This window comes from Salvelinus fontinalis, chromosome 3 (genome assembly GCF_029448725.1).
Source record: "Salvelinus fontinalis isolate EN_2023a chromosome 3, ASM2944872v1, whole genome shotgun sequence".
In the NCBI taxonomy this organism is placed as follows: Eukaryota; Metazoa; Chordata; class Actinopteri; order Salmoniformes; family Salmonidae; genus Salvelinus; species Salvelinus fontinalis.
The window spans coordinates 55,712,491-55,726,037 of NC_074667.1; the positions used below are offsets into that span (position 1 = coordinate 55,712,491).

General features: G+C 41.7%; 1 protein-coding gene across 3 annotated transcripts in view; it reads left to right on the forward strand.

Moving 5' to 3' along the window:
• Window positions 1-13,547, forward strand: part of LOC129851141 (contactin-4-like) — a 252,701-nt gene that overhangs the window by 194,713 nt on the left and 44,441 nt on the right. For all 3 annotated transcript variants that reach the window (XM_055917466.1, XM_055917468.1, XM_055917467.1), the window contains exon 11: window positions 878-1,028. In XM_055917466.1, the coding sequence (XP_055773441.1) occupies window positions 878-1,028 (151 nt within the window). The remainder of the gene's footprint in view (window positions 1-877; window positions 1,029-13,547) is intronic.

The window sequence follows — 13,547 nt, forward strand, 5'->3', positions numbered from 1 at the left end:
TAAATCGAGCTGAAAAACTGAAGGACATGACATTATTTCTTTGTTTTTCTTTGCAGAGAAAATTATTCCCTATTAATTAACAAGTGCAGTGTAGCACTCTCCTACCTTCCCTGACATTTCTGTTCAACATCACACACACAGTACATGCACACAAGTACACAGCAGCCATGTGAGGATGTGTTTAAAATATCCATGATTTATCTATGCTTAGCTACTGTTATTAAACCATTTAGGGGTTATACAGATAACATTCAATTTCATTATTATTTTAGTTTTGTGCCTTTTCAGTATCTGCCTTTGACTCTCGGTCTATTCTATACATGCTGGAGTGGAGAGGTTATTTATCTCCTTCAGCCTTTTCTACCCTGGCTGAGACCTCCTCTAGCTATGGCCAATGGCAATGGGAGAATCTCACTTGCATTTGCTTGGCTCCTCATGTCCTCTCTCCTCACCTCACCTGTACGTGGTTATACTGTATATGAAGTACAGGAATGTTGAGGTGTACATGGTTGAAACCTGTTGGCTGATAAAGCCAGAGGTCCCTCCCTTCTGACCTCCTCCAATGGGTTTTAAGAAGTTGGCAAGGAGAGAGGACATGAGGAGTCAAGGAAATGCAATTGAAATACTCCCAATGACTATCTCTAGGCCTTGCCAATTGGGAGTCTCATTTTCCCTTGCTGTATATATATATATTTGGGGGGACAACGTGACATCACCAGGAACAACTCTGGGCCCACTATACTAAGGCCCTGAGGTTTTCCTAGTTCAGTTCATGTGATTAACTCATGGCTTTACGCTCATGTAATGCATGTTGAAAGTTAGATATAGGAAAGTAAAAGGGCAGCGAAGGGTTTTTAACATGAATGTCTTGTTTCAGCTGTTGCCCCAGATTTCTCCCAGAACCAGCTGAGGAGCCCCACCATGGTGAAGGAGGGAGGAGACGTGCTGATCGAGTGCCGGCCCAAGATGTCCCCCTGGGGCGTGATCTCCTGGAGGAAGGGCAGCGAGGCTCTTCGAGAGAGCCACAGGTAATGTAACAATCTCTCTCTTACTTGTCTGATCGCTCTCTTTGTGGAGGGGTTGATTTTCCTAAGCACTGGGGCTGTTGTAGGATTTGTTCAGGTATGGTACCCTGGAGGAACGGTTGTTGTAGGATTTGTTCAGGTATGGTACCCTGGAGGAACGGTTGTTGTAGTATTGATAAAGAGCTAATGCCAGACACCCCTGGCTATGATTATTGTATGTTTACCATGTCAGGCTTTGTAACTTGATATTCTTTCTCTGGTCATATTGATTCTATTCCTCACTGTTACAGAATCTCTCTTTGACTGTTAACATTTATCTCCAGCTTTGGGTTGAACGTGCATCTGGAGAAATATATGAAGTTTCATATCTGTCTGTTTACCTACAGTACCTGCATCTGATGTAGATTCCTGTAGGCCTATATTCAGTAAAGGTTCCCACTCATTCCAGTCATCTCCCAGACACATAACTCCTGGTTTAATCACACTTTAGATATCTACACAAACAAACCAGTGTGAGGACTGAAAGTAAAATTGGTTTGGCCAGTACTTGGAGTCGCCCGACATGCCACTCGCTGTGCAGAGTCGGGGTGCTAATCAAGCACTTTTCACCCTCTGTGGGAGGGTGTGGGCGACCATACCAGCCACTGTCTGCTGACAGATATCCACGCTTTTCTGGGCAAAAGTGTTAAGCCAGCCTCCTGCTAACAGTGACAGGAGAGCTGTGTGTGTGTGGGGGTGAGGGGTGTGGCTGGGTGGCGTCAGGGGTCAGTCAGACAGTCTTGATCCAGACAGGAGTCACCCATTCGGTGACACAGCTGCTGCACCACTTTGGTGGCACGACTCTGACAGCAGGACTGTGTGCACAGTGTCTGGTACGACTCGCCATGGTTTACATATACACAAGGAGGTGTTGTTGCTTGTCAAACAAAGTATCCTGCATTTGCATAGTGGTTACCCTGCTGGTGCCCTTCAGCAACACTGTATACCTACGTACATGATGCTGTCTCCCAAGCGGATCAAGGCTGGAATGCTGAAACGCATCAAGTTTTATTAATAAAATATGTATTTTTCTATTCTACTGTTTTGTCATCCCCTCTTGAACTGACAGTTTGAATCCTGGTTGAACTGGGAGATAGCGATAGACTATGCTTTTCCTTTTCCATGGTTTCTAACACAGATATCCACAGAGCTACAGTAACTGATCATTTTGATTTAATGTCCTGCTTGTAGCGTATGGATATGTTTGGAACGGAGAGTTTTGTTGATTGATTTGGGATTTTGCACCGCTGTGACACTGGTATATGTTTCCATGGGATGATTAATTCAATAGCAGTGGCTCTATTAGGCTTGAATGGATGGATGTTGCCATGTTCCCCTGTTCTTCCCTGCTGGTTTGTCGGTCCTTGTTTGTTTCCCTTCTTTGTGTAACTATGAGCTTGTTACAAGTAGATAGATAGTTGAGATATACTGTTTGTTTGCTGTAGCGCTGACGCCTACCTGAACTCACATACTGTATGGTATTTTAATGTTCTGATAGGGACTTGCTGGAAACAAAGGCAAATGTGGATTATTAAACCTGGATCAGTGCCCTTAATGTCATAAACACAATCTATCAAAATAATGTGCTATTCATGGAGGAAATGATATTACAATATCTCTAGATCTGTATTCTAGTGGAGTCCTGGGCCTTTTTGAACTTGAAAAGTAAGTTGTCATGCTTTTACTTTGTAAATGGTATTCAGCGCAGACCACCTGGTGTGCTTTTGACACAGAGGTAATTAAAAAGAAAAATGTACAGGTCACAAGTTTGCTCGCGTCTGTCCCAGGTTGTATTGTGCAGGATAAAATCTTGTCAGGATGCATTGTCAATAGGTGGAACCCTCCCATGTTACTTTTCACGGTACGGAAAATACAGTATGTGTGAGGCATAGAATATGTTGACCCAGCAAACTGGGAACATTCCCAGAACATTAGCTAAGATTCCCATTAAATTCTAATTAGGGTTTGAAAAAAATGTCTAATAAAATATCTTTGGAATGTTCTCTTCACATTCAGTCAAATGTTCCCAGCAAACTAAAATTATTGGTTCTGTGAAAGTTCCCAGAACATTTGTTAGGTTGTGGCAAATGTTCTCATAACACATAACATGTCCAGTGGTGCCTACAGTATGAACAGAGACAATGTTTTTATTAAACATTCACCTTATGTTGCAAGAATGTTCTCAGAACACATTTTGTATTTTTAAAGGTTCCCAAATGGCCTGGTGGGAACAAAAGATGAACTATTCAGTTGTGCAGATGATTATACAAGGTTTATTTTGGGGTGCAAAAAACATATCTGATGTTACAAGAACGTTCCCAGAACACATTTATGCTCTTTAAATGTTCATAAAACATTTCTTTAGGTTGTGTGAACATTGTGGGGATAAGACAAGAGAAAGGTTCCCAAAACACAAAATTGTTCCAGTTGTGCTGACATTTAGACAATGTTTGTATCAGGATGCACAAAATGTTCCTTTGATGTTGCAAGAATGTTGACAGCACAGCCTTTCTGAGTTCTTTAAAGGTTCCCAGAACATTTAATTAGGTTGTGGGAACAGTGTGGTTACATTACAAGAGATTACAAGCACAAAATATGCTCAGTTGTGATGACATTCATACAATGATTAAGTTTGGTTGCACAGGACATTCCCTTAGAATGTTGACAAACACCTAGTCTAAGTTCTTTAAAGGTTCGCAGAACATTTTTATGTTTTATTTTTTTATTTCACCTTTATTTAACCAGGTAGGCTAGTTGAGAACAAGTTCTCATTTGCAACTGCGACCTGGCCAAGATAAAGCATAGCAGTGTGAACAGACAACAACACAGAGTTACACATGGAGTAAACAATAAACAAGTCAATAACATGGTAGAAAAAAAGAGAATCTATATACAATGTGTGCAAAAGGCATGAGGAGGTAGGCAATAAATCGAATAATTACAATTTAGCAGATTAACACTGGAGTGATAAATCATCAGATGATCATGTGCAAGTAGAGATACTGGTGTGCAAAAGAGCAGAAAAGTAAATAAAGAAAAGCAGTATGGGGGTGAGGTAGGTAAATTGGGTGGGCTATATACCGATGGACTATGTACAGCTGCAGCGATCGGTTAACTGCTCAGATAGCAGATGTTTAAAGTTGTTGAGGGAGATAAAAGTCTCCAACTTCAGAGATTTTTGCAATTCGTTCCAGTTGCAGGCAGCAGAGAACTGGAAGGAAAGGCGGCCAAATGAGGTTTTGGCTTTAGGGATGATCAGTGAGATACACCTGCTGGAGCGCGTGCTAAGGGTAGGTGTAGCCATCATGACCAGTGAGCTGAGATAAGGCGGCACCTTACTTAGCATAGCCTTGTAGATGACCTGGAGACAGTGGGTCTGACGACGAACATGTAGCGAGGGCCAGCCGACTAGGGCATACAGGTCGCAGTGGTGGGTCGTATAAGGAGCTTTAGTAACAAAACGGATGGCACTGTGATAAACTGCATCCAGTTTGCTCAGTAGAGTATTGGAAGCTATTTTGTAGATGACCTCGCCGAAGTCGAGGATCGGTAGGATAGTCAGTTTTATAGGGGAAGTTTGGCGGCGTGAGTGAAGGAGGCTTTGTTGCGAAATAGAAAGCCGACTCTAGATTTGATTTTGGATTGGAGATGTTTGATATGAGTCTGGAAGGAGAGTTTGCAGTCTAGCCAGACACCTAGGTACTTATAGATGTCCACATATTCTAGGTCGGAACCGTCCAGGGTGGTGATGCTAGTCGGGCGTGCGGGTGCAGGCAGCGAACGGTTGAAAAGCATGCATTTGGTTTTACTAGCGTTTAAGAGCAGTTGGAGGCCACGGAAGGAGTGTTGTATGGCATTGAAGCTCGTTTGGAGGTTAGATAGCACAGTGTCCAAGGAAGGGCCAGAAGTATACAGAATGGTGTCGTCTGCGTAGAGGTGGATCAGGGAATCGCCCGCAGCAAGAGCATCATCATTGATATATACAGAGAAAAGAGTCGGCCCGAGAATTGAACCCTGTGGTACCCCCATAGAGACTGCCAGAGGACCGGACAACATGCCCTCCGATTTGACACAATGGCGGTTATGATATCGTTTAGTACCTTGAGCGTGGCTGAGGTGCACCCGTGACCGGCTCGGAAACCGGATTGCACAGCAGAGAAGGTACGGTGGGATTCAAGATGGTCAGTGATCTGTTTGTTGACTTGGCTTTCGAAGACCTTAGATAGGCAGGGCAGGATGGATATAGTGCTGTAACAGTTTGGGTCCAGGGTGTCTCCCCCTTTGAAGAGGGGGAAGACCGCGGCAGCTTTCCAATCCTTGGGGATCTCAGATGATACGAAGGAGAGGTTGAACAGGCTGGTAATAGGGGGTGCGACAATGGCGGCGGACAGTTTCAGAAATAGGGGGTCCAGATTGTCAAGCCCAGCTGATTTGTATGGTTCCAGGTTTTGCAGCTCTTTCAGAACATCTGCTATCTGGGTTTGGGTAAAGGAGAAGCTGGGGAGGCTTGGGCGAGTAGCAGCGGGGGGGGCGGAGCTGTTGGCCAAGGTTGGAGTCGCCAGGAGGAAGGCATGGCCAGCCTTTGAGAAATGCTTGTTGAAGTTTTCGATTATCACGGATTTATCGGTGGTGACCTAGCCTCAGTGCAGTGGGCAGCTGGGAGGAGGTGCTCTTGTTCTCCATGGACTTTACAGTATCCCAGAACTTTTTGGAGTTAGAGCTACAGGATGCAAATTTCTGCTTGAAAAAGCTGGTCTTTGCTTTCCTGACTGACTGCGTGTATTGGTTCCTGACGTCCCTGAACAGTTACATATCGCGGGGACTCTTCGATGCTATTGCAGTTCGCCACAGGATGTTTTTGTGCTGGTCGAGGGCAGTCAGGTCTGGAGTGAACCAAGGGCTATATCTGTTCTTAGTTCTGCATTTTTTGAACGGAGCATGCTTGTCTAATATGGTGAGGAAGTAACTTTTAAAGAATGACCAGGCATCCTCATCTGACGGGATGAGGTCAATATCCTTCCAGGATACCCAGGCCAGGTCAATTAGAAAGGCCTGCTCGCAGAAGTGTTTTAGGGAGCGTTTGACAGTGATGAGGGGTGGTCGTTTGACCGCGGACCCGTAGCGAATACAGGCAATGAGGCAGTGATCGCTGAGATCCTGATTGAAGACAGCAGAGGTGTATTTGGAGGGCAAGTTGGTCAGGATAATGTCTATTAGGGTGCCCATCTTTACGGATTTAGGGTTGTACCTGGTGGGTTCCTTGATGATTTGTGTGAGATTAAGGGCATCTAGCTTAGATTGTAGGACTGCCGGGGTGTTAAGCATATCCCAGTTTAGGTCACCTAACAGAACAAACTCTGAAGCTAGATGGGGGGCGATCAATTCACAGATGGTGTCCAGGGCACAGCTGGGAGCTGAGGGGGGTCGGTAGCAGGCGGCAACAGTGAGAGACTTATTTCTGGAGAGATTCATTTTTTAAATTAGAAGTTCGAACTGTTTGGGCATAGACCTGGAAAGTATGACAGAACTTTGCAGGCTATCTCTGCAGTAGATTGCAACTCCTCCCCCTTTGGCGGTTCTATCTTGACGGAAAGTGTTATAGTTGGGTATGGAAATCTCAGAATTTTTGGTGGCCTTCCTAAGCCAGGATTCAGACACGGCAAGGACATCAGGGTTGGAGTGTGCTAAAGCAGTGAGTAAGACAAACTTAGGGAGGAGGCTTCTGATGTTGACATGCATGAGACCAAGGCTTTTTCGATCACAGAAGTCAACAAATGAGGGTGCCTGGGGACATGCAGGGCCTGGGTTTACCTCCACATCACCCGAGGAACAGAGGAGTAGTAGGATGAGGGTGCGGCTAAAGGCTACCAAAACTGGTCGCCTAGAGCGTTGGGGACAAGGAATAAAAGGAGCAGATTTATGGGCGTGGTAGAATAGATTCTGGGCATAATGTGCAGACGGGTATGGTGGGGCACGGGCACAGCGGAGGCAAGCCCAGGCACTGGGTGATGATAAGAGAGGTTGTATCTCTGGACATGCTGGTCACAATGGGTGAGGTCACCGCATGTGTGGGAGGTGGGACAAAGGAGGTATAAGAGGTACGGGGAGTGGAACTACGGGCTCCATTGCAAACCAAAACAATGATAACTAGCCTGAACAACAGTATACAAGGCATATTGATATTTGAGAGAGACACAGTAAGGCATAAAGTAATTGCAGGTCTTGATTGGGAGAGCTAGCTAAAACAACAGGTGAGGTAACAGCAGCTAGTCAGCTAACACAGCAACAGCAGGTAAAAGGGCGATGACTAGGCAGAGAGGGTCGGATTAACTACACACAGAGCCTGAGTTAAAACACAGAGCCGACAGATAAAACACAAATAAACAGAATGGAGTACCGTGAATTAATGGACAGTCCAGCAGGCATCAGCTATGTAGCCAAGTGATCATATTGTCCAGGGGGCAGCCGTAGATGGAGCAGGGAAGCCGCCACTACGCTAGCACGCGGTGTTTAAAGTTAGTAGCCCGGGGGTGGACTGCTCAGGCGGAGGGGGTCTGCTCAGACGGAGGCCGGTTGAGGGCACAGCGGATGGAGTATTTGTTGGCAGACCAGACGTGGTGGTGCTGCGGGGCGCCCTGTCGACAGAGAATCCAAGCCAGATGGCGAAAGAGGTATTGTAGAATTTTGTTTGCTAACTGGTGCTAGCTTCGTGGCAGTGGTGCTAGCTGCAAGCTAGCTGTGAGGATCAGAAGTAGTGGCTCAGGGATTACGGCAGGAATCCAGCGTTGTTGTGGAGAGACAGTCTGATGCTGGTAAATTGGTGAGTAATTTGAACAGAGTGTCGCCAGTCAATCTCTTTTGTGATCCCACAGCAAAGACTTTGATGTCATCAGCTACTCAGACTTGTTAAAATACTGCAAACAAGAAGGTGGCAGTAACGTTGTTTGGTAATGCATGTGCATGTGTGTTTCTTTATGGCCTAGTCAATGTTAGCTAACTAGCTGCGCTAATGGTACTACTAGCCAGATGACCACAGCTAGATAACTAGCTAGCAAGATGAAAAGGAAAACATTTAATTCACTCTCCATAATCACATACAGCCCATACATACTTTTTTTGCAAGCTGGCTAACGTTAGCTAAATGGTTAGCATCATTCGCTAGGTAGCTAGCTGTTGTGCAAGCTAGGTAATGTAAATACATTGCATTGACTCTCGGAAGCCAGCTACAGGCAGCTGTTTCATGGAAACAAATCCATTGTGATTGAAATATAATGTTACTAGCCACAGTGGCCAGATGGCTAGCTTGGTAATGCATTTGTGTTGTGTGCATTGTGCTGCACTTACCACCCTATTCGTTTCATATGAAGTGTGTGTGTGACTGCCTTGCTCAGTTAGCAAGCTAACGTTAGCTAGCTAGCTTACTAATAAGCTGGTGCACATTATCAAACCTAACAAAAAAATCCTTCAAGCACAACTCATTAGAAAGATATAAAATATGTAAAGAATTGCTCTAGAGAAAATATTTATTATGCAGCTTTATTGTTTTAGTTAGAACAATTGTGATGCAAAGGGGGGATTAGACTGGGAAAAGTGCCTTTCTTCCTTTTTCTTGTCACTTCTGTCGGTTCCCCCACTTGGAGGTTCGTGCTCTCTGATTGACTCAGTCAAGTTGCCGAGCATTGTGTTCTACAGGTACGTACACCCTTTGTTCTAGCAAGAGAAGGAACAGCCTCCTTCTGTGATAAGTACTGTACCTATCGGCAGTCAGATTCTCGGGGGGTGGGGGTGGGGGGTGGTTCATGTTTTATATTTAAGTTTGACCTAATGTTACTACAATATTCTCAGCATGCACAATTTCTAGTTATTTAAAGCATATCAGAATACATGCCTTTTATGTTCTTCTCCAGATTTATTAACAATTCTCATTTGAGGATTATATTGTAGACCCGCTACAACATGATATAGACAAACATTGCATTTAATTTCATTCAGAGGACATTTGAGTAGCATTTAATCATACAAACATCCATATTTTTCACACTTTATATGTTGACAATCTGCAATCTTCAGCCAGCTCAGTAAGCCTCTGTGCCACCAGGGGACAGCTGTGGTATTACATATTTGTTTTCAATCTATATAGATAGGGATATAAATGGTTCATTAGGACTAGGGTTGCAGAATTCGGAAGATTTCCAGAATCAGGAGGCAATAAGCAGGAAATCCGAAATCCTCCAACCAGGATCTGGTAGGTAGACTAGGGTTTAGAGCATTGGGCCAGTAACCGAAATGTCACCAGTTTGAGTCTACATGCGTATAATACACACTTGTACATGTGTGAAATAGGACAAATATAAGCCACCACCAAATTATTATTATACTTGTAACACTGCATTTTATGATTTTTTTTCATCACATATTGAAAGTGTTATTTAAAAAAATGAAAATATTGAAAATGTTATTTAAGTTGGGTCGATATTTATAAAGCTTAATTTAAATAAGTTGTATTCTTGTGTATTTGCATGATTCTGAAATAGACTCAGAACCTTCAAACTAAATATGAAACAATTTGACATTTTCTCAATTTCAATCGAAACACATACAAATGCATGCAATCCACATTCTGAAAAATGATGATACATAGCATTTTAATAACTCAGAAGCTGTGTTCTGTGTCCTGATTGACCATATTACCCTATGTATATAGACTGAAAAACTGCAATACCACAGCTGTCCCCTTGTGGTGCAGAGTGTTAACCTTTCTCGCCCCGGGGTTCCGCTAGCGGAACACCCACAACATTCCGCTGCGAAATATTTAACTTCCACACATTAACAAGTCCAATACAGCAAATGAAAGATAAACATCTTGTGAATCCACCAACATGTTCGATTTTTAAAATGTTTTACAGAGAAAACACAATATATATTTATGTTAGCTCACCACAATAGCTAAACACACAACGCCATGTTTTCACTGCCAACATAGCTTTCACAAAACCCACAAATAGAGATAAAATTAATCAGTAACCTTTGAACAACTTCATCAGATGACAGTCTTATAACATCATGTTATACAATACATTTATGTTTTCTTCGAAAATGTGCATATTTATAGCTACAAATCCTGGTTTTACATTGTGAATACGGCGCCATAATGCACCAAATTGTCCGGAGAAATTTTGGACAGTCACGTAATCTAATCAAAAAACTCATCATAAACTTTACTAAAAAATACATGTTGTACAGCAAATGAAAGATACACTGGTTCTTAATGCAACCGCTATGTTAGATTTTTTAAAATTACTTTAGTACAAGGTACAGCATGCAATATTCTGAGACAGCGCCCAGCAATTCTCCGCCATGTTGGAGCGAACATATTCCCAAAAAATACGAAATAACATAAATATTCTCTTACCTTTGATGATCTTCCATCAGAATGTAGTGCAAGGAGTCCTATTTCCACAATAAATCGTTGTTTTGTTTTAGAATGTCCATTTCTTCTGTCGAATTAGCAACTTTGGCTAGCATTGTGGAGGGCACATGTCCATCAACTCTTGGCGCATGGAACGAAAAATTCCAAAAGTCACAATAAACGTCGAATAAACTGGTCAAACTCAGTTGTAAATCCATCTTTATGATGTTTTTCTCATATGTATCCAATGAATTCCAAGACGGAGCATTTCGTCGTGTATACCTAACGCATTTCAGAAGACAATGTGGGGTTCCCTGGTGTGCGGCTAAATACTGCCAATAGGGCGGATCTGTCACTCCAAAAGCTCTCATTCGGTCTCACATCAAGCTAGACCCCCCATCCAACATTCTACTGCCTGTTGACATCTAGTGGAAGGCGTATGAAGTGCATACAGATCCATAAATAAAAGGCAATTGAATAGGCAAGGCCTTACACAGAGCCCCATTTTCAGAATTTTCACTTCCTGTTTGGAAGTTTGCTGCCAAATGAGTTCTGTTTTACTCACAGATATAATTCAAACAGTTTTAGAAACTTCAGTGTTTTCTATCCAATAGTAATAATAATATGCATATCGTATGATCTAGAACAGAGTACGAGGCCGTTTAATTTGGGCACGATTTTTCCCCAAAGTGAAAACAGCGCCCCCTATTCACTAAGAGGTGATCTGGCTGAAGATGGCAGGTTCCAACCCCACGTGCAGATTGTTAATATTATTATTTTTTTCATTTTTTACCTTTATTGAAGCATGAAGTCATGCTGAGATCAGTCTCTTTCGCAGATAGGCCCTGCATGAACACACCAATAAACAACAATTATATATACATATCTATATACACATCAGTTATACTTTACATATCTATATACACATCAGTTACATAATACATGAAAAACAATGCATCAATCTACGAGACTTCACGGAGGGCCAGCCCACATTCTGATACAATGTGCTATGGTGTGTACTGAACCTATCGGCTGTAATAAAGTGCAAAGCTTTTTGATAAACTGTGTCCAATGGCTTCAATACAGTGGCAGTCGATAACCGGAATGAATGTTGACTGAACTATTTAACGAAAGACAGGATCTGTTCCTATAGAAGAATACTATTTTAATTCTTAATTTCTTAACTAACTCATCAACATGCTTTTTAAAGTATATATTTTTTTCATCAATCCAGATGCCATCAATGAGGGCCCCATCCAAAGTACGTAGGCATAAATCATCAGATACATTTTTAAGTGATTTGGAAAATAACATACTTGGTTTTACCTGCATTAAGTACTAATTTCAGTTCAACAAAGGCTTTCTGCAGGGCATTAAAGTCAGACTGAAGCACTGACAGAGCCTGGTCAGCTGTGGGGGAAATAGCATACACCAAAGTGTCATCTTTTTTTTTACAGATAAACCGATATTGTTCATGTAAATAGTGAAAAGAACCAGACCAAGAATCGATCCCTGTGGGACACCCTTTGTTATGTCCAGAAAACATGATTTAACATCATCAGTAAATACACACTGTGTTCGGTCTTTAAATAATTTTCAAACTAGCTACATGCAGCCTGGTCCATGCCAATTGATGAAAAATAAACATAAGTAATGAGTGATCCACAGTGTCGAAGGCTTTAGACAGGTCAATAAAATGGGCCACACAGTATTTCTTGTTATCCAAACAATTAAGACCATCATTTAAAACCAAAGAAGTAGTGGAGATGGTGCTATGACGTGTTCTGAAACTTGACTGGTGTACATTTAGAATAATTTCCGTTGTTAAATGTATTAAATGTATATAATCGGCTACAGAGTCCGTTTCTTATCATAACAAGATCTGAGATTATGTTTTACTCTAAGGCATTTAAAGGGAGCGTGTTTATTTGCCCCCCCCAAAAAAATATATCTTTATATGGTTGTGTTTGTATGATTTAAATGCTGTTTAAACGTCCTATGAATTAAATTAAATGTTTGTCTATATCACTTTTTTAGTGGGCCTAAAATACAATCCTCAAATGTGAATTACCATTAAATATGGAGAGAAACATAGTGGGGGATGTATTCCAATCTGCATTATGCTTTAAGGAACTAGAAATGTGCATGCTGAGAATGTTGTGGTACTATTATGTAAACTTAAATACACAATTTTCTAAATGTTCTTGAAATGTTCTGTGGACCTCCAGTCAAGGTAAAATGTATATTGTGTGAACATCAATGGAATAGTATGTTAAACTGCTATGAAAATGGACCTGGAAATTGTGCTACATTGTGGGAATGTTATGCACAACCTCTTAAGTACAATATGTGAATATCACAAGAATGTTCTTGCAACATCCCAGACAACTCTCAAAACTTAAATGTTCTGGGAACCTTTAAAGAACTTAGACCAGGTGTTCTGTAAACATTCTTACAACATTAAGGGAATGTCCTGTTCAACCTAACTTAAACGTTGTATGAATATCATCACAACTGAGCATATTTTGTGCTTTGGGAACACATCTCTTATAAAGTACCCACACTGTTCTCACAACCTAATTATATGTTCTGGGATTCTTTAAAGAACTCAAAGACTGTTCTGTCAACATTCTTGCACCATCAATGCAATGTTTTGTGCACCCTGATTCAAACATTATCTGCATGTCAGCATAACTGGACAGTTTTTGTGTTTTTGTAAATTAGCTCTTGTCATATCCCCGCAATGTTCCCACAACCTAAAGAAATGTTGTATGAACTTTTAAAGAACATAATAAAAAAAACATTTTCTTGTAAGTGAAGGTGAATGTTCACTAAATTAAATTGTTTAATCATCTGCACAAATGAACAGTTTATCTTTTGTGATGTCCCCACAATGTTCTCATCAGACTGTTCCCAAAAACCAATAAAGCATTATGGGAACCTTTAAAGATCAGACATATGTTCTGGGAACGCTATTGCAACATCAGGCAAATATTTTATACAATACAACATTGTATTTTCATCAGCACAACTGCACAGTTTTTATGTTATGAGAACTTTATACATTACACACT